At 35.7% G+C, this 16,413-nt stretch overlaps 4 protein-coding genes and 1 pseudogene across 8 annotated transcripts; 2 read left to right on the top strand and 3 right to left on the bottom strand.

Moving 5' to 3' along the window:
• The first annotated feature begins 252 nt into the window (after positions 1-252).
• On the top strand, positions 253-1,731 carry LOC104765461 (photosynthetic NDH subunit of subcomplex B 3, chloroplastic). Its single transcript, XM_010489175.3, has 6 exons — positions 253-650; positions 860-970; positions 1,055-1,111; positions 1,236-1,298; positions 1,377-1,439; positions 1,550-1,731. Exons 1-6 carry the CDS (start codon positions 420-422, stop codon positions 1,640-1,642), a joined length of 618 nt encoding a protein of 205 aa, XP_010487477.1. The 5' UTR covers positions 253-419; the 3' UTR covers positions 1,643-1,731.
• Positions 1,732-1,791: 60 nt separating this feature from the next.
• On the bottom strand, positions 1,792-3,321 carry LOC104765460 (aquaporin TIP2-1-like). Its single transcript, XM_010489174.2, has 3 exons — positions 2,988-3,321; positions 2,632-2,882; positions 1,792-2,284 (listed from the first exon to the last, which is right to left on the bottom strand). Exons 1-3 carry the CDS (start codon positions 3,112-3,114, stop codon positions 1,910-1,912), a joined length of 753 nt encoding a protein of 250 aa, XP_010487476.1. The 5' UTR covers positions 3,115-3,321; the 3' UTR covers positions 1,792-1,909.
• A 3,731-nt stretch (positions 3,322-7,052) lies between these two features.
• LOC109125191 (F-box/kelch-repeat protein At5g51250 pseudogene) lies at positions 7,053-8,760 on the top strand (annotated as a pseudogene). Its single transcript, XR_015591013.1, has one exon. The product of XR_015591013.1 is annotated as an F-box/kelch-repeat protein At5g51250 pseudogene (transcript).
• A 143-nt stretch (positions 8,761-8,903) lies between these two features.
• Positions 8,904-11,968, bottom strand: LOC104765459 (uncharacterized). Of its 2 annotated transcripts, XM_010489173.3 has the most exons (14): positions 11,825-11,962; positions 11,623-11,671; positions 11,355-11,487; positions 11,132-11,262; positions 11,008-11,045; positions 10,837-10,916; positions 10,645-10,712; positions 10,243-10,522; positions 10,046-10,158; positions 9,901-9,966; positions 9,717-9,807; positions 9,534-9,601; positions 9,389-9,429; positions 8,904-9,301 (listed from the first exon to the last, which is right to left on the bottom strand). In XM_010489173.3, exons 1-14 carry the CDS (start codon positions 11,848-11,850, stop codon positions 9,118-9,120), a joined length of 1,368 nt encoding a protein of 455 aa, XP_010487475.1. In that variant the 5' UTR covers positions 11,851-11,962; the 3' UTR covers positions 8,904-9,117. The 2 variants fall into 2 exon arrangements, with proteins under 2 accessions (XP_010487475.1, XP_019096155.1); XM_019240610.2 differs by lacking the exon at positions 11,623-11,671 and having other exon boundaries at positions 11,825-11,968.
• A 45-nt stretch (positions 11,969-12,013) lies between these two features.
• On the bottom strand, positions 12,014-13,842 carry LOC104765458 (uncharacterized). Of its 3 annotated transcripts, none has more exons than XM_019240611.2 (7): positions 13,618-13,842; positions 13,324-13,483; positions 13,115-13,227; positions 12,938-13,003; positions 12,725-12,815; positions 12,552-12,621; positions 12,014-12,438 (listed from the first exon to the last, which is right to left on the bottom strand). In XM_019240611.2, exons 1-6 carry the CDS (start codon positions 13,708-13,710, stop codon positions 12,593-12,595), a joined length of 552 nt encoding a protein of 183 aa, XP_019096156.1. In that variant the 5' UTR covers positions 13,711-13,842; the 3' UTR covers positions 12,014-12,438; positions 12,552-12,592. The 3 variants fall into 3 exon arrangements, with proteins under 3 accessions (XP_019096156.1, XP_087357983.1, XP_010487474.1); XM_087501857.1 differs by having other exon boundaries at positions 12,552-12,616; positions 13,618-13,833; XM_010489172.3 differs by having other exon boundaries at positions 12,552-12,571; positions 13,618-13,833.
• Between the last annotated feature and the right edge of the window lie 2,571 nt (positions 13,843-16,413).

Below are 16,413 nucleotides of genomic sequence, written 5' to 3'. Positions count from 1 at the left end.
TTCATAAAGATTTACACTAATGTAATTTTTTACATCAAATTTCTTATTTTAACTTTAATTAAAAGTCTTTTTAATTAAATTTAAATAATTAATTACTCATTAGATAAGAACACATATGTATAATTTAAGTTTTTCTTAATTTATGTGGAATGTGTCAAAATGACGGTGAAATAAAGAAAGTATAACCACACAAAAAAAAATTCTTTAAAGCTTGTTCTTTGATTTAACTTTGGAAAAATAATTTGGTTAGCCAATTAACCAAAAACCGGCGCATGCATACATTGGATAAGAGATAGAAGACGCACCACTCACCTCCACAGAAACCTCACGGAGTCATATAAAACATTATCCCAATTAAAGACCCAACCTTTTTTTTGTTCTGTTTTATTTTTTATTATTTTAGAAAAGAGAGCAAGACTATGAGAAGTGTACAGTTGAATGGTTCAGGCTTAGTAGCTTCTCTATCTCCAAATCATAGCTTTAGCCTCAAAACCAAACCTAGTAACGCAAATTCATACTTCTCGCGTTCAAAACACATTGCCATCAGAGTCAAAACCATCCAAGCCATAAGCACCGCACCAGCAAGCCAACCTCCAGCCGCAGATGAGCCCGATTACGAACCTCCTGCTGTCGATTTTGCGTTTGTCCATGTAAGTAGTGATCTTCACTCTTGACGAATTATATACATTCTTATTATTATCTATATTGTTAACAAGGATGAATCAAAATCGTGAATAAAAAGCGTTTAACCTTGAAGTGATTAGAGAAATTGTATATTGTTTAGTGTTCTGTGGTGAATTTTGGATGGATGATTGATTATTATATAAATTTAATAAATTGTGGATAATCTAATTGTTAGTCGGTGTTGTTACCGGACGGAACACCGGACGTGCACTGGAGAAGAGCATGCGGTGGACAGAAACTTAGAGACATAATGTTGGATTCTAACATCGAGCTCTATGGTCCTTACGTATGATATTTTCTCTCCCTGGATTTGATTAATTCTCTTAATCAAATTAGTTTGGAGTATCATTTTCACGTGTTAATTTGGCAGAGTAAGCCCTTGTCAAACTGCGCAGGAGTAGGAACTTGCGCTACTTGCATGGTCGAGGTATACATATACCATATCTTATAGTAGTAGTTTCATAATGAATAACCAGTAAGGCTTTAGTTAAAAATTCAAATGATGGTTTATCATCTAACTACATTTATCTCCTGATGGATGTTATTTGTAGATTGTAAATGGAAAGGAGCTTCTAAATCCACGAACTGACATTGAGAAGGAGAAACTCAAAAGGGTAGATTCATATATTACACTAGTATTTAATAATTTGTATCATTTGGTCAAACAGTATAAATAAGTAATGTTTTCACAGAAACCAAAAAATTGGAGACTAGCTTGTCAAACCAACGTGGGAAATCCAGATTCGACCGGATTGGTAATATATATATATATATATATACCCACTCTCTCTAATCCTTGTTATATAATGTTACAAATTTTCTATACATGTGACTGATTGATATTGATAAACTATGGCATACATAGGTCGTCATACAACAATTGCCAGAGTGGAAAGCTCATGAATGGAACATCCCTAAGAATATACCTAATGACGATGATCCCGAAACTTCTACGTGAAACTTTTGTCTTGTTATAATTAGTTCGTTTTTACTATATCATAAAATTTGTAACGATCGATTAAATAAAATGTGTCGATAATTAGCCCATACAACAACCTATTTAGACAACTAATTTATAACAACCAAAACACTGAAACAGCCATCCACTAAATGAAAGATATTCATATAAATTGGATAAATATTACAAAGTCTAAACAAAACAAGAAAGATCGAGACAAAGGAATCAAACACAGAAACATGAATCAAGAAATCATCACTTGTTTGCTTAGAAATCAGCAGAATCAAGAGGAACATGTTCGGAAGAGCTCATGAAGACATTTCCGTAGATAAGTCCGGCAAGTCCACCGCCGATGAGTGGTCCAACCCAGTAAACCCAGTGACCAGAGAAGTCTCCAGCAGCAACAGCTGGTCCAAAGGAACGTGCTGGGTTCATGGATCCACCGGAGAATGGACCGGCGGCGAGGATGTTAGCACCAACGATGAGGCCAATGGCGAGAGGAGCGATGGTTCCGAGAGAACCCTTCTTGGGATCAGCGGCGGTGGCGTAGACGGTGTAGACCAAAGCGAAGGTGATGATGATCTCCATCACTACTCCTTCTAATGCTCCTAGTCCAGCTCCAACGCTGTGGATTGGAACCGCCTGCGTTTTCCATATAGTTTTAGCGTTCGTTCATTAGTTTTTTTGATAATTAAACTGCCTCAAGAATTGTATATTAGTGGAAAGGAGATCTAATAATGTTTCATTATAAATTGACAAAAACCTACAATATTATATAACTTCCAACTTTTAAACAAACCATGTGTCCTCTATATAGTTAACAAGGCTAACATAAAAACAAATATTATTCAAAACATGGAGAATATTTTATTTTTTGTTTGACCTTGAAAGTTCTTTTTTGTTGTTGTTTTGTAGACCTATAGTAGTGCGAGGCAAGATGAGCTATGATTCTATTTTATACGTAAGAGTTGGAGATCAAAAGAACATACCAAACCGCCGGTGACGAATTTGAGGAGGAAGCAAGCGGCAGTGGAGCCGAGAAGCTGAGCGATCCAGTAGAAAACTCCGGTGATGACTGTGATTTGACCACCGACGGCTAGACCAAAAGTGACGGCTGGGTTAACGTGGCCACCAGAGATGTTGGCTCCGATTGCAACCGCCACGAAGAGAGCAAAACCATGGCAAACCGCGATGGCCACTAGTCCCGGCGTATCAAGAGCAGCGTCGGACGTCAACTTTGCTATATACATACAAAATGTGACACGTTCATTTAGTATTAGACCCATTAATAATTGTTACAACTCACGAAAAATGTTTAGATTTATTTAACTACGCGTCTACGAACCGTACGCAATGGCAGAGCCAACACCAGCGAAAACAAAGAGCAAAGTGGAGATGAACTCAGCGAGGTAAGCTCTTAGAGAAGCCAAGCTGAAGGAATCACCAAAAGAACCAAAGGCAACTCCAGCCATTGTTGTAGAGGAAAGAAGAAAATGTTATAACTTTTTTTTTTGTTAATGAAGGAGATGATAAAACCTGTTGCATGACCTTCTCTTTATATAGGAGACTCTTCATATATTTGCATAATTTAAATTATAAAATTACTATCCTTAATGAGTTTTTTGTGGTGGGGTTGGAAACGACTTAATAAATGATTTCATGTGTTGCCATTTTACTCTACATCTATTCGTGATTTTGGGTTAGGAAGGTTCTTAAGAAAGCTACAATAATGACTTAAGAAAACTCAATTTCTTTGTATGTATACATTTTTATGTATGTTATACCATATGCATATAAATTTACTATATATATAATGTATATACGATATACGTCTTCATAATCCAATCACGTTTAGTCCTTCTGATGTTTTCATTATTTGAATTTTGAACTACAAGTAACTCTAGTACTACCAAAGATAAGTGAATCTTGAATGAAAAATTGACAACAATCGATCATTTTTTTTAGTTTTTTTCAGAAATTCTTTTTCTTTGACAATGTCATAAGATAGCGGCGGTATCTCTCGTAAATTAGTGAAGAATTTGGATCAGATTTTACTATTAGTCTGAAAGGTCGGTTTAAAGTAATATGGCCGGTTTAAAGTGATTGAAATTAGAGGTGGTTGGGAGTGGACCCAAAGGACAGAGTAGCTTCAAAAGTTCAAAAAGGATAAACATAAAGATGAGATTAGAGTAGTGAGAAAAGAAAACAAATGGATACAAACAAAAGACTAAGGAGGGACAAGTGTGAGCTGTAAACAATGTGTATGGGTGTAAGACCGGCCAAAATATGATTGTGGTTACTGGTTGCATGTGACATGATCTTTAAATTTCTTCCCCAGTGATTTGATCAGATTTTTGAAGATGTGACTCATTTATGACTATATTCCATTTCAACAATGTTAATTTGTGTCCCTCCATTATCTTCCTCTTCGATGAACATTCTCCATCACATTCATTGATATATAAATCTTTTTTTTTCTTGCTAAATTTACAACATTGTTTGATTCACAATCTGGTACATTGTTCTCTTATTGAATGCAATGCTACCTAGAAACTGTCTAGCAATCAAATCCTTGCTTTGAACTTGATAAATTTGAAATATGAATTATTGCTGAGGTAGGAGATATCGGGTTGCTACCAGAAAATAGTTGCAATGCTAATTCCATTAACTTCTTTTCTAAAATTTACCGTACGTGTCAAATTTCTTATAACAAACTTAACCCTCATTAACGTGAAATTTATCTAAGTAGTTCAATCTTCAGGTCCCTCTTTTCTACTAACATTTTTAAGGTTTAATTATGATTAAAAAAACACGATAGATAGAAATAATTTGGTAATTCATATAATACAAAATGGTGTTCACTCAATTATATTATGTTAGATGTATATAATATATTAGTTGCGATGTATTCTCTAATCAAAAGTTATGCAACCACTTTTAGCCAATTTTATAAAAACCAATCATATGTTATTATGTTATGTTTAATTGTAGTGACATGTGTGATGTTTTAACGTCTATACACTTTCATAAACTCTTATGGTTCTTTTTTATTTTTGGTTATAAAACTCTTGTGGTTCTTACTAATTCAAGAAACTCAATACATTGTTGGTTGCAAGGTTCATTGCTACCACCTTACCAAATAGGCCAGCGTCATTTAGGGTGCAAGTTGCCTAAAATTGGAAAAATGGGTTGAATAAAATTGGGTTGAATAATATTCAACTCATTCATCTCCAAAATAGTGGTTGAACACTTTTGTTGTAAGATTAGTTTATTTTTTTAATTTTTTAAGTTGAACGGGCTGAATAATTTTTTTCAACCTCTTCAATCTTTTCAATACAAATGGTAAAAATTGGTTGAATAATTTTTTCAACCTGTTCAATTTATTCAACCTTGCAACCATTTGCACTCTAGTTTACATGGTAATCATTTTTCTCTTCTAATTAATTATATATCGGACTTCGGACACTCATTTTTTAAGCTTAAATAGGTGGATGATAACCTAAAATATAGTTTATCTATAACAACAATGGCTTTGTGATTGGTTGTAAGCCGGTGGAATTATATGAGTCTTACAAGTTTAATAAGCTTGATTTTCGTTGTCTTGCCTCTATGCATTCCAAATTTAGATCTGTTGACTTGAATTATTAGTTCAGTATACTAATTAATAGCCTATAATTAAGCTGTCTTAAACTAATAATTAACTATTTTTCGTTCAATGTACATGTGTGTATTAAGAACTTTCTTTTACCGTGTAAGCAGTATCGTGCTCAGAGATTTAGAGGCTTTGGGCAAAAATTTATATCAATATGTTCTATGGTTAAAAATATAGTCTAAAAAACCAAAAACAAAATCCCAAAATATATTTGAGATCAAGAACTACAGCCAAAAAAAGAAAAGAATGATAAATGTTAGATATATTGGAGAAACCTTGTAAAATGAATTTTTAGAATATCAATTTTAAGAAGATTGTTGAGTAATGTGACCTATAAAATTATGACATAAATTGTGGCTTAGGGAATTTGCCCATTTTCTTAAGAGGTAGTCACGTCTGCGTGTAAGAACAGTACAATACCCTTTGACGCAAAAACAGAATTTATAGGAAAAGTGAAAAATCTAATGAGAGATGTGAAGAATTTTTAAGTGATTGAACAAAAGTTGAAAAGCTATGCTAATGAAGCTAAAGGTTGTGAACTTCCACGTAAACTCCCTATTGATATCCTGTTTGAGGATAATTGCAAACTTGTTTTTGAAGAAATAGAGAGCAAACAACAAGAACTTGAACATTGGCTATCAATTACACCAAAAGATCTGTATACAATAGCATTAGATGACCTAAGAGCTCACCTAAAGACATGAGAGAAACAACAACTGACCGGAACTAATTCTTCCATTTCTTCTAGAGATGCTATATTCAAGAGAGGACGTCGTAGGTGATTTTTTAGAAAGTTAGAAGAATATATCTGCTTTTGTAACATCTTATCTGTAGTGACATGTGTGATGTTTAACGTTTATAAAATTTCTTAAACTCTTATGGTTCTTTTTCTTATATTTTGGTTATAAAATTATTCTTATAGTTCATACTAATTCAAGAAACTCAATACATCTTTGGTTGGAAGGTTCATTGATGCCACCTTACCAAATACGCCAAGGTCATTTAGATTAGATGGGATCATTATTCTTGTCTAATTAATTATCACTTATCAGACACTCGTTTCTTAAGCTTTAATAGGTGGATGATAGCCTAAAATATAGTTTATCTATAACAACAATGGCTTTGTGATTGGTTGTAGGCCGGTGGAATTATAGGAATCTTACGAGTTCAATAAGCTTAATTTTCGTTGTCTTGCCTCTATGCCCACGAATCTTTCCAAATTTAGATCTGTTGACTTGAACTATTAGTCCAGTATACTAATTAATGGCCTCTAATTCAGCTGTTCTTAAACTAATAATAAACTATTTTTCGTTCAATGTACATGTGTTTATTAAGAACTCTTTTTTTTACCGTGTAAGAAAAGTACAAGAACATTTTGGCTCGGTTTACTTAACCAAGACCATGACAAACAAAACCGAAGACGATTCTTTGGTTAGCACAAGATGACCGGTACAACTTTACAATTTTATTTGGTTCTCTTCTCAAACTTGTAACGAACGCCACACACTGATTTGTTAACTCAATAAATACCAACGAGCGAGATTATAGACTATCCGAACCGAACCGAACTGCTTACTTTGGATTCGGGGTTTTGGATTCGGTTAAAATGTCCAGGGCTAAAGTTCCCTTTTAAAGTTTGCTCTATGATTTAACTAGATCAATCTCACAAGTCTTGCAATATCACAACGGCCCATAAAAAGCTCAACAAATATTTATTTAACCTAACGTGTTGTCGTTTACCTTTAAAAACGCCGGAACCCTAGTTCGGGTTATATCTATCCCACGCCCAAAACCCCTTAAGTTATACCCTCTGAATTTCGTATCGTCCCCGGGAATGAAAAGGAAAAGGAAGACAACGACTAGGAGGATTACAAAGAAGAAGAGGTCGCCGACGCCTCAATCGACCACAACAATTGCGTCACTTGCCGATCCCGATGATTTGGTATTGGTTCCGTCACTTCCTGATGATTTGGTATTGGTCATCGTCGCACGCGTCCCAAGGTTATACTATCCGACTCTCTCACTCGTCTCCAAGAGATTTCGATCTCTCGTGGCTTCACCAGAGCTTTACAAGGTCAGGTCACTCTTGGGACACACGGAGAGTTGTCTTTATGTTTGCTTAGAACTGGGTCTTAATAAGAAGGTTAGCTGGTTCACCCTTTGCCGGAAACCTGATCAAACAACCCTAAACTCGAAGAGAAGTGCGTATATTAGTAGGAAGAAGGAGGAGTCAAGTGGGTATGTTTTGGCTAGAGTCTCCATTTCCGATTCTCCTTGTTCTAACTCTGCGGGTCTCGTAGCGGTTGGTTCTGATATTTACAATGTTGCTGATATCTACACAATACGAGAGCGCTGCGTCAGCCTTTCTGTTATGGATTGCCAGTCCCACACGTGGCGCAAGGCTCCAAGCTTGCGGGTGAAGCTATTGACGCTCTCTGCTAGCGTCCTTGATAGAAAGATATATGTTGCAGGGAACTACAAAGCTCGCGATACCGAGAGGAACATGTTGGAGAACTCGGTGGAGGTGTTTGACATAGACACACAAATGTGGGCTTCTGTGCCCATCCCTTGCCACTTCAAAGTACAGAGACTACCAATTTGCTTACTGCAAAAGCATATGTACTGACGGGAATTTCCGTGTGGCTGAGCCTTTTGGAAAGGCCTTGGTTTACATACCCAAGGAAGATAGATGGGACACGGTTGAACAACCATGTATGGAGCGTCATTTGTATTCTTCACTTTGTTGCACGATAGACAATGTTGTCTACTCTACTTCTAAGGGAGCCGTCATTTGGTATGACACTGAGGCAAGTAAGTGGAGAGATTTGCAGGGTTTGGTAGGATTACCTGAGTTCCTTGATGCTTCTTGTGTTAGATTGACTGACTATGGCGGGAAGCTAGCTCTTTTATGGGACGATGAGCTGCCTTCTTTTTATGGGCCTGGCTTCGGCCATCACACACTGATTTGGTGTGCTGTGATTTCACTCGTAAGGCACAAGAGTAGTGAGATTTGGGGGAAAGTTGAGTGGTTTGATCATGTGCTTACAGTCCCTAGACGCTATACTTTTGTGAATGCTCTTGCTGCTACTGTTTGATTAGTGCTGTGAGAGTCACAAAGGCCTTCTTGAACGTGTCTCTGGTAATATCCTTTTGTTATAGACCTCCGATTGCCACATAACGACGGGAGAAAAGAAGGAAGAGAGAAAAGATACCTTGGAGATGGAACCTGAGATGGTAAGATACCTTGGATATCAATCAGGCGGCTCATGTGATTATTCTATCTATGGGTCTTGTAAGATAAACAAGTATTAATTGGCTTTGGTTTTGGATTTAATTTTTTTTGTTCGTTTGTTTAAAAATATGATCTCGCTCACTCTATATATGTTGTTGTACCTTTTTAAAGAGATCATTGTTGTTGTTGTACCTTATTTAAAGAGGGAATTGGTATTGTTGTTTTTGTTCGTTAGTTTAAGAATCATCTTTTAGCTTTAAAGGAAATGTTGGAGTTCTCGAATAAGCGGAAGCAGGGGATCCATTATTTTGATGTGTTACTACTACTACTTGGAGAGAATTAATATCTTGGGACTCGGTACAAATATTGAAATCATATCCTACAAATCTTGGACTCAATTATATTATTATGAAATTTTAACTTACAAATTTATTTGCTTCTCTTTTCAAAGTTATCACTGGTGGAAGTGTTCATACAACTCCGCACACTGATTTATTAATACGAAACAGCGAGATTATTAATGTTGTTGGGACCAAAAAACCTGTGAAAAAGCTTGAGATTTTGAGACTGTGACGGGTTCCATGTTTCATCTCAGGCTCTGTGCTCTCCTGGGAATGGTATTGACGCACAGCAACGGTAATAACCGTTCTGTTCGAATACAAATCGCCGTGAGAGATGAGCTTCTCGGATCAGATATTCTCCCCAATCTTCATTTCCAAACTGTTTGTGTATCTCTCTTGCATCAAACGTCTCCATCCTCTTCCTATTGTCCTTTCTGAGAACACAAGTTATATATTTCCTAATAATCAGAGTTTTGTTTCCTTTTTATCTGAACATAAACCTGGAATTGGGAATCAATCACCTCCTTTTCCTGTGCCTCGCATTCATCACGGTCGCGTGCAGCTGCAAACAAAAACGAATGAAAAAATAAAGTAAACCAAAGCACTTTCAAGTCCATTAGTTTTGAGCTTTCAGCCAAAAATATAAAGTGGCTGCAACCATCTCACCTTCAAGCTCTGCTTTGCATCTTTCTCGAGAACAAGCCCAGCTTTCACAAATGCATCAGTAATAACTTCTAAGCTTGGGATTAAGAAAATCAAAAGCACATACGCTAAAGCCTTAATCTAAACCATGCCCCACTGATAAGTGATAAAAAATAACATTTATCCTACTAATAATAACTAGGATACGACAGGCACGTAAAAGCCGGCCTTCATCGCCAATTTCTTCAACAGGAACATAAATCACACGAGCCTTGGCTAATGGTCCTCTCATACAGTCCTTAAGAAGATACCACAAAATGACAATATACCAATTTAGCCGTCAATGAATTGTAAAAAAACATTTAAAGCCAAGGATGTTGTATCATCTTACCAATCCTTTAAGTCTTATGAATATTGGTCTGTTATCCAAAGCGTCCATCACGCTAGGAGATATACTCTGGATTTAAGAATAGAAAACACTCAAATTCGTGAAGCATTTCTAAATGAATGAAACCATCTCTTCAAAAAGAAATTACCTTTAGAATATCACGCGCTTCATTGACACGATCTTTGTTCCATAACTTTAACATAAGCACAGTCAAGTGAAAAGTGTTCGGCTTAATAAAAATGGACTTGTCAATCCCCAAGTCTGCCAATGCATAAATTTTACTGAGCATATAAGAGAGACCAAGTTTTCTTCTTTCTCAGATTCAACTATTAGTTATATTCTTACCAAATAAAGTGGATGACTTTGCTTTGGTCATAGGCGGGTAACTGACAATTGGTATGCTCTTGATATCCACATTGACCTGATTTGTTTCACTATTAGCTTTTGGATCAACCGCCACACTTGTGGTTGATTTATCAGCTTGGTCATCTTGTTCATCACCAGCTATGCTATTGTTCCCGAGTATAGAGTTCTGAAAATTCACTAGCTTTTCCACTAACTCAGGGTGTATGGCTAATGGAAGTGATACAAAGTGTGAGTAATCAAGACTCGGACTCCGTACAACCTAGAATGTGAGTTTCAGTGCGCAGAATCAGAAAGAAAAAAAAAAAAAAAGAGCAAAAAAAAGAAAAAGGAAAAGAAAAGGCCAAGCATGATACTAAGGATCAAAGTGAAATAATAAGGAACCTCGTCGATAATGGTCTCTATTCTTTCTGAAGCTTTAGTCACACAGTCCACTGAACCACCTTCAATGACTGCAAAGACGAAGGATACAATTGTTGAACCAAAATGAGTTGGAAAATGGTAGCTAGTCAGCCAGCCAGGTTTAAGTGCATAGACATCAGGTTATATACATTACAGTTGCTTTCAAAAACTTACTGATGTGGTCTTCATTCCTTGATGATGGAAGAATGATCTTCACTCCCATTTCCTCTTCAAGTTTCATCTGCGTAGCTCCTCTTTTGCAAAGAATGCAAACTCATTAGCACATAGAGACATGAGGGGTTAAATAAAACCTCGAAGTATACGATACGAAACTAGAGCTCTTACTCTTTTCCTCTAATGAACTTAATCAAAGAAGCCCCAACCTATAAAACCAATCACACAAAAGTCAGTTAAAGTAATTGAAACAAGAGGCTACAAGAAACTTCAGGTAACATATAAAAAAAAGGACCTCAAGAGAGACTGAATGCTTTCCAGCGGATACAACTAAGGCTGTCTCACTCCTTCCTCCTTCAATAACTTCTTCAGAAACATCACTTGATTTGCTACACTGAGCTGCTTCTCGGACATCATTTCCAGCTTCTGTCTCATCATGAGAAAGCAATGTAAGATGGAATGTTTTAAAATCTGAACAAAACCACACAATTAAACAGCCTAAGTAAAAGATGCTTAACCTGCAATAATAACTGAAGAGGATTGAGTGGAGGAGATAGGTCTCCACACTAAATTTACCATCTTCTTCTGCTTCTTGAATTCATCCATGGCACTCTTCTCACTTACCCTATAGCTCAAGATACTAAAAGATTCCTGCCACGTTGAAGTGGTGTAGCCACCACAAAACATCAAAAGTTCAAAACAATCTCAGAGCACTTATAAAAGATTACACTTCCTAAAAACTACAGTAACAAAATGCCAAGGAGACAACAAAGTATTGAACTTTACCGAATTCGATTGAAAACATCTACTCGTAAACCCGAATACACGATCAATCCTAGAAAGACAGAATCAAACAAACACTTTTTAACGATTTTTCTAATCCAACCCACGAAAGGAACAAAATTTAATTTAGGGTTTTGAAGAATTTGACATCAGATTATAGAATTTCGAAGAAAGAATCAATTTTTATTTTGAAGGGAGAACGAACCTAAACAGAGTCCTGCAAGTTAACATCTTACTCTCCTCCTCCGGTGATCAGCCGTGAGACATCTTTTTCTTCCGCCACTATTTACGACTATTTACTACTAACCCCATCACTTCCAGAGAATTATATATTTTACCATATACTTCCAAATCTTACTGTTATGACCCTAAATATATTGTCAAGTGACTCAAGTCTAGCAAATGTGTATATTTTCATTACTATACACTGTCCAAAACAAATCTTACAAACACAAGTTACAAACCGTAGTGTTACCAATTTCTGTGACACATACACATTATATAGAAACAGTTACATATTGACATACACAATGATCATAGTTTGTCACCGAGAAAACATCAGTTCTCTTACAACAAAACCTTTTAGAGGAGATTTGATCGTTTTCAATGTCACTTGTGTGGAAAAGGTAGTGAAGCGCAGCAATGGAAGTAGCCATTCGAGTCATATTTAAAGCGTTGTGAGATATGAGCTTCTCTGATTAAATATGTTCCCCAATCCTTGTTCCCAAACTCTTTGTGTATCTCTCTTGCATCAAAAGTAGTATCCATCTTTCTGCTTTTATCTTTTCTGTAGCTTGCATTCATTACCGTTGCATGTAGCTGCAAAAAATACGGAACAAGCGTGAAGGAGAAGTAAAGAGAAATTAATGTTTTTTTTTCAATGGATCACTTTCTTTGTCCTGGTAACCAAATAGGAGAGTTTGAAGCATTACCTTTAAGCGTGACTTTGCGTCTTTACCAGCAAATCCAGCATTTACAAATGCATCAATGATAACATCCGAACTAGAGAGTCAAAGAGTTCAATATTAAAGCTCTTGTATAGAAATTTTGAAGTCGTGTGTTTGGTCAAGTAAAAATAAGCTCTTAGAGATATTAATTAGGATACGACAAGCGCTTAGCAGGCGACCCTCATTCCCAACTTCTTCAACAGGAGCATAGAGAACGCGGGTTTTGTCTAAAGATCCATTCATACATTCCTTAACAAGAAAAGAAAAAAGATAAGCACATAGCAGACCATTTGGGATTGAGTCAAAGACTATGTTTTAAAGCCACTAAAAATGTAGTAATGCAAAGACAAGGAGGATATGTGTCATCTTACCAATCCCCTGAGTCTAGTGAAGACAGGTCGGTTCTTCAAAGCCTGCCTCACATTAGGAGAAATACTCTGATTTTCAGAAAAAAAGAAAAAAAAGAAAAGACAACACCTCAGTCATCAAAGCAATCGTAGAAGTAAAGAAGCATACTATATCCTTAACAGAGGAAATTAATTATATACCTTAAGAATTTTTTGAGCTTTGACCACAGATTCATTGTTCTCTAACCTTAACATAACCACAGTCAAATGGAAAGTTTTGGGCGAAACAAAAATCGATTTTTCGATTCCCCTCTCTGTCCAATATCAAAAGGACAAGTCATAGAAACAAAACAAGTTTGATACTATAAACTCATTATTTCATTCATTATTTCCTCTGTTTTTGAACTTACGAGGTAAAGTGTTCTGAAACTTGAGTGGAAGAACCTTATCATTGTTGTTACCCAATATAGAATTCTGGAAAGCCTCAAGTTTTTCCTTCAACTCAGGATAGGTAACTAACGGAAGTGACACAAAGTGTGTAAACACTTCTCTCTGACGACCTTGTCCAATCTACCAAGCATTTGAGAATTCAAGTATCCATAGTAATTAGTAAGTAAAAGAACCCATCGTATAGCATCATATGTTAAAAGGTGAAAGATTGATATGTTTTGCCTCCACGCTACAACCAAAAATCATTAGCAAACCTGTTTCTGCTTGCCTTTGAAACCCAGAGGAGCCAGAGGAGCTGTGAGATGAGAATTGGAAGATCCCTCACGATTCTGAAGTGAATTCCCCATAGCCTTGATCACGTACTTTAACGTAACGGTCACACACGATACGAGTGTTTCCAAATCAAACCCAGATACCGTAGAACAGAGAGACTTTACCTCTTTGCCGCCGTTTGAGACTTTATTTTGTTTACGTGTGGTCAATATGACTCAATAATAATCCCCACAAAGCCAGAATTAATAATTTAAAAAAAAAAAAAATCCCCAATGGCGATTTCCTTTTTTGAATATTTTAATTCATTTTTGAAATAATTTATTAAGTTTTTTAGAAAAAAAATGAAAACCTAAGTTTTATCAGCTTATAAAAACCCTACCACCAAAGCATTACCGCTTCATTGTTCTTTAGGTGCGTTGGTACGTAGGGTTATGATGATGGATTTATTTACAATGAAGGTTACTTTTTCCGGATTATTGTTTGGCCTTTTTCATGTTGTTCAATGTTCATACTCATACCGCTTCCACCTCGTCACCTAAAGAAACAAAAATTGAAGTAGTTTTGTAACAAAATTAGGTTTCAAGGAAAAGTTAAAAGCTGACCACCTTTTTTTGTATGTTACATAAATCCTCCTAAGACCTTGACAGGTGGTCCGCCGCAAACTATATGCACAACTTTTGGCACTTTGTTGCGTTTATTTTGAGAAAGATGTGAGTATTGTTTGTGGGAAAAATCATCTTCCTCTCACATCTGATCACTTTTAACTTTTCAAGGCTATTAATAGGGAAAAATCATGAACACCATCACAACTAGAAAGGTCCATGAAGCATTTTTTAAGGACCTAATGATAAGTTTGATCCGTTTATTTGTGTTGATTGACATTCAACACTAGATTGTAACCTTTATTTTTATTTTTTTGGCATAGTTACATTAATAGGTTAAGCTCCTTTGTAATACCTCAGCTCTTCAAATTTAAATGATTTTCACATTCCTTTAGAAAACAGTATTTAAAACCCCAAATAATAGCTAAAGGTCAAAGATTGAGATTTTGATCTAATCCATATATTTTCTCGATATCACGAGTATTAAGTAACAAACCCGTTGGCCGGGTGTGCTTGCCTTATGTTTGCGAGAGGATCAGAGGAGTGGAATGCGATTGCCATTGCCTTAACTCATACTTAAAAAGTTTAACTCATCAGAATAATTAAACTAGCGTAAAGAAGTTGCATCATTGCATGCATATGTGTGGCAACATATCTAAATATATGAATAACCGACACGTATTTTAATGCCCCAGGTTTCTCATACGAATGTATCCAAATCAAAACCACAGCATTAGATTTCAAGGCCTAATTTTCTTTGAACATATGAATAAGCTTATTTTCTTTGAACATATGAATCAGCTTTTATAATAGAGTTGCACGAGGCCTTGGTCAATGACCTCCATCCACAAAAAAGCCTTTCTACTCACATAATTTTTAAAGGAAACAAATAAAAACGTAGAAAACAAAATCAAAGTATCTTTCATTGACGTAATTGTCATGAAAACAAAAATCTTCCGCAAATTTCGAAAAAAATATTATCTTTCCTCTCTCTACGGATCTTCTTTTGGTTTTTAGGTCATTTTTTTATAAAGTAATTAAATTCTTCAAAATCAAAACCCTATGTTTTTCGCAGCTTATAAAAACCCTTCCGTCTCGTTTGGAGTCTCTTCATCTCTACTACTCTCTCCGCAGCCTAACATAACAAAAGTTATTGTCACTCCTCGAAGTTTTGTTACATATATCATCCTGGCCCCTTGACATGGAGGTCCTCCACACACATATGCACAACTTTTTGTATGTTGTGTTCATTGAGAAGTATTTGAATATTGTGTGTGGAGGGCTTCCAAGTCAAGGTATTTGGAGGATTCGTGTATTAGTTTATACTTAGATCAGATGTTATAGTGATGTGTTATTTACCATTCTTCCAACTGACAAAGCTGCCACTAAAGTGTAATTAATTTTCGTTCTTCAACTGTTTGAAGCAAGGCTTTAAATTTGCACCCTGTGATCAGTATTCTATACGATAACCCATTAATCCATTATCATAGGTTGCAAACTGGGCATTCATGTTTTGTCTAAAGAAGTTGCAAGAGACCTGTCACTTGTTAGTGATCCCACCAAAGCCACTCTCGACGCATAAAGCACACAAAAAAGTCTTAATTTGAGCAAAAATTTATTTAAACTTTAAAGGCTTGCGAGAGAAACGGGTACGTATAATTTTTGATGAACGTAATGCCTAAACAAATGCTAAACCTGCACATCAAACGCTTTTGTTGTTACAAATACGTGTCAAAAATTGCATTCAAATATTTTGGTAATAAATACATTTATGAACGTAATCATGAAAGACTTCTCTTTATCATTAAAAAATTCGTGATGACGGACCGATTAGCTGTAATGCTAGCTCGGTGATACCCGTGCTGCTACAGCATGTATAACAGGGAATAACACATGCTGTAATTAATATATATATATATATATATTTTGAATACATCAAATATTTTGGTTTATGTATTTTTTATAATTTCAAAATTTTTAAAAGTTTCGAGTATTATATTTGGTTTAAGTATATGGTAAATGTTAAACATATTTAGATAAGTATGTTGTTTAGACATCATTAATCTTTGGTAGGGTAACAAATATGCAATGAAAGTTTTGCAGTTTTTAAGCCATAGTTGTATGTTTAAAAGTGTTAAATCCAAATATCAGTTTTTAATTTGGTTTAGTTTGGAC

Source organism: Camelina sativa, chromosome 19, assembly GCF_030686135.1.
Source record: "Camelina sativa cultivar CO46 ecotype springtype chromosome 19, ASM3068613v1".
Lineage (NCBI taxonomy): Eukaryota > Viridiplantae > Streptophyta > Magnoliopsida > Brassicales > Brassicaceae > Camelina > Camelina sativa.
The sequence above is the reverse complement of the archived record's forward strand: the minus strand, read 5'-3'. Positions and strand labels throughout refer to the sequence as shown.

Bases quoted from the DNA above. Each gene is read 5' to 3' on its own strand.
- LOC104765458 (XM_087501857.1), bottom strand. From the start codon at position 13,710: ATGGGGAATTCACTTCAGAATCGTGAGGGATCTTCCAATTCTCATCTC. The intron at 12,617-12,724 runs GTATCCTAATTA...TCTCTAGTTCGG, and splicing joins TCGCCTGCTAAGCGCTTGTC to ATGTTATCATTGATGCATTT. The intron at 12,439-12,551 runs GTAATGCTTCAA...TATTTTTTGCAG, and splicing joins ACGCAAAGTCACGCTTAAAG to CTACATGCAACGGTAATGAA.
- LOC104765459 (XM_010489173.3), bottom strand. From the start codon at position 11,850: ATGTTAACTTGCAGGACTCTGTTTAG. The intron at 11,488-11,622 runs GTAAAGTTCAAT...TCAACGTGGCAG, and splicing joins GATGTTTTCAATCGAATTCG to GAATCTTTTAGTATCTTGAG. The intron at 9,967-10,045 runs GTAATTTCTTTT...TCTTAAATCCAG, and splicing joins AAGCGCGTGATATTCTAAAG to AGTATATCTCCTAGCGTGAT.
- LOC104765461 (XM_010489175.3), top strand. From the start codon at position 420: ATGAGAAGTGTACAGTTGAATGGTTCAGGCTTAGTAGCTTCTCTATCT. The intron at 971-1,054 runs GTATGATATTTT...TTAATTTGGCAG, and splicing joins TCGAGCTCTATGGTCCTTAC to AGTAAGCCCTTGTCAAACTG. The intron at 1,440-1,549 runs GTAATATATATA...TGGCATACATAG, and splicing joins ATCCAGATTCGACCGGATTG to GTCGTCATACAACAATTGCC.
- LOC104765460 (XM_010489174.2), bottom strand. From the start codon at position 3,114: ATGGCTGGAGTTGCCTTTGGTTCTTTTGGTGATTCCTTCAGCTTGGCT. The intron at 2,883-2,987 runs GTTCGTAGACGC...GTATGTATATAG, and splicing joins TGGCTCTGCCATTGCGTACG to CAAAGTTGACGTCCGACGCT. The intron at 2,285-2,631 runs GTATGTTCTTTT...TGGAAAACGCAG, and splicing joins AATTCGTCACCGGCGGTTTG to GCGGTTCCAATCCACAGCGT.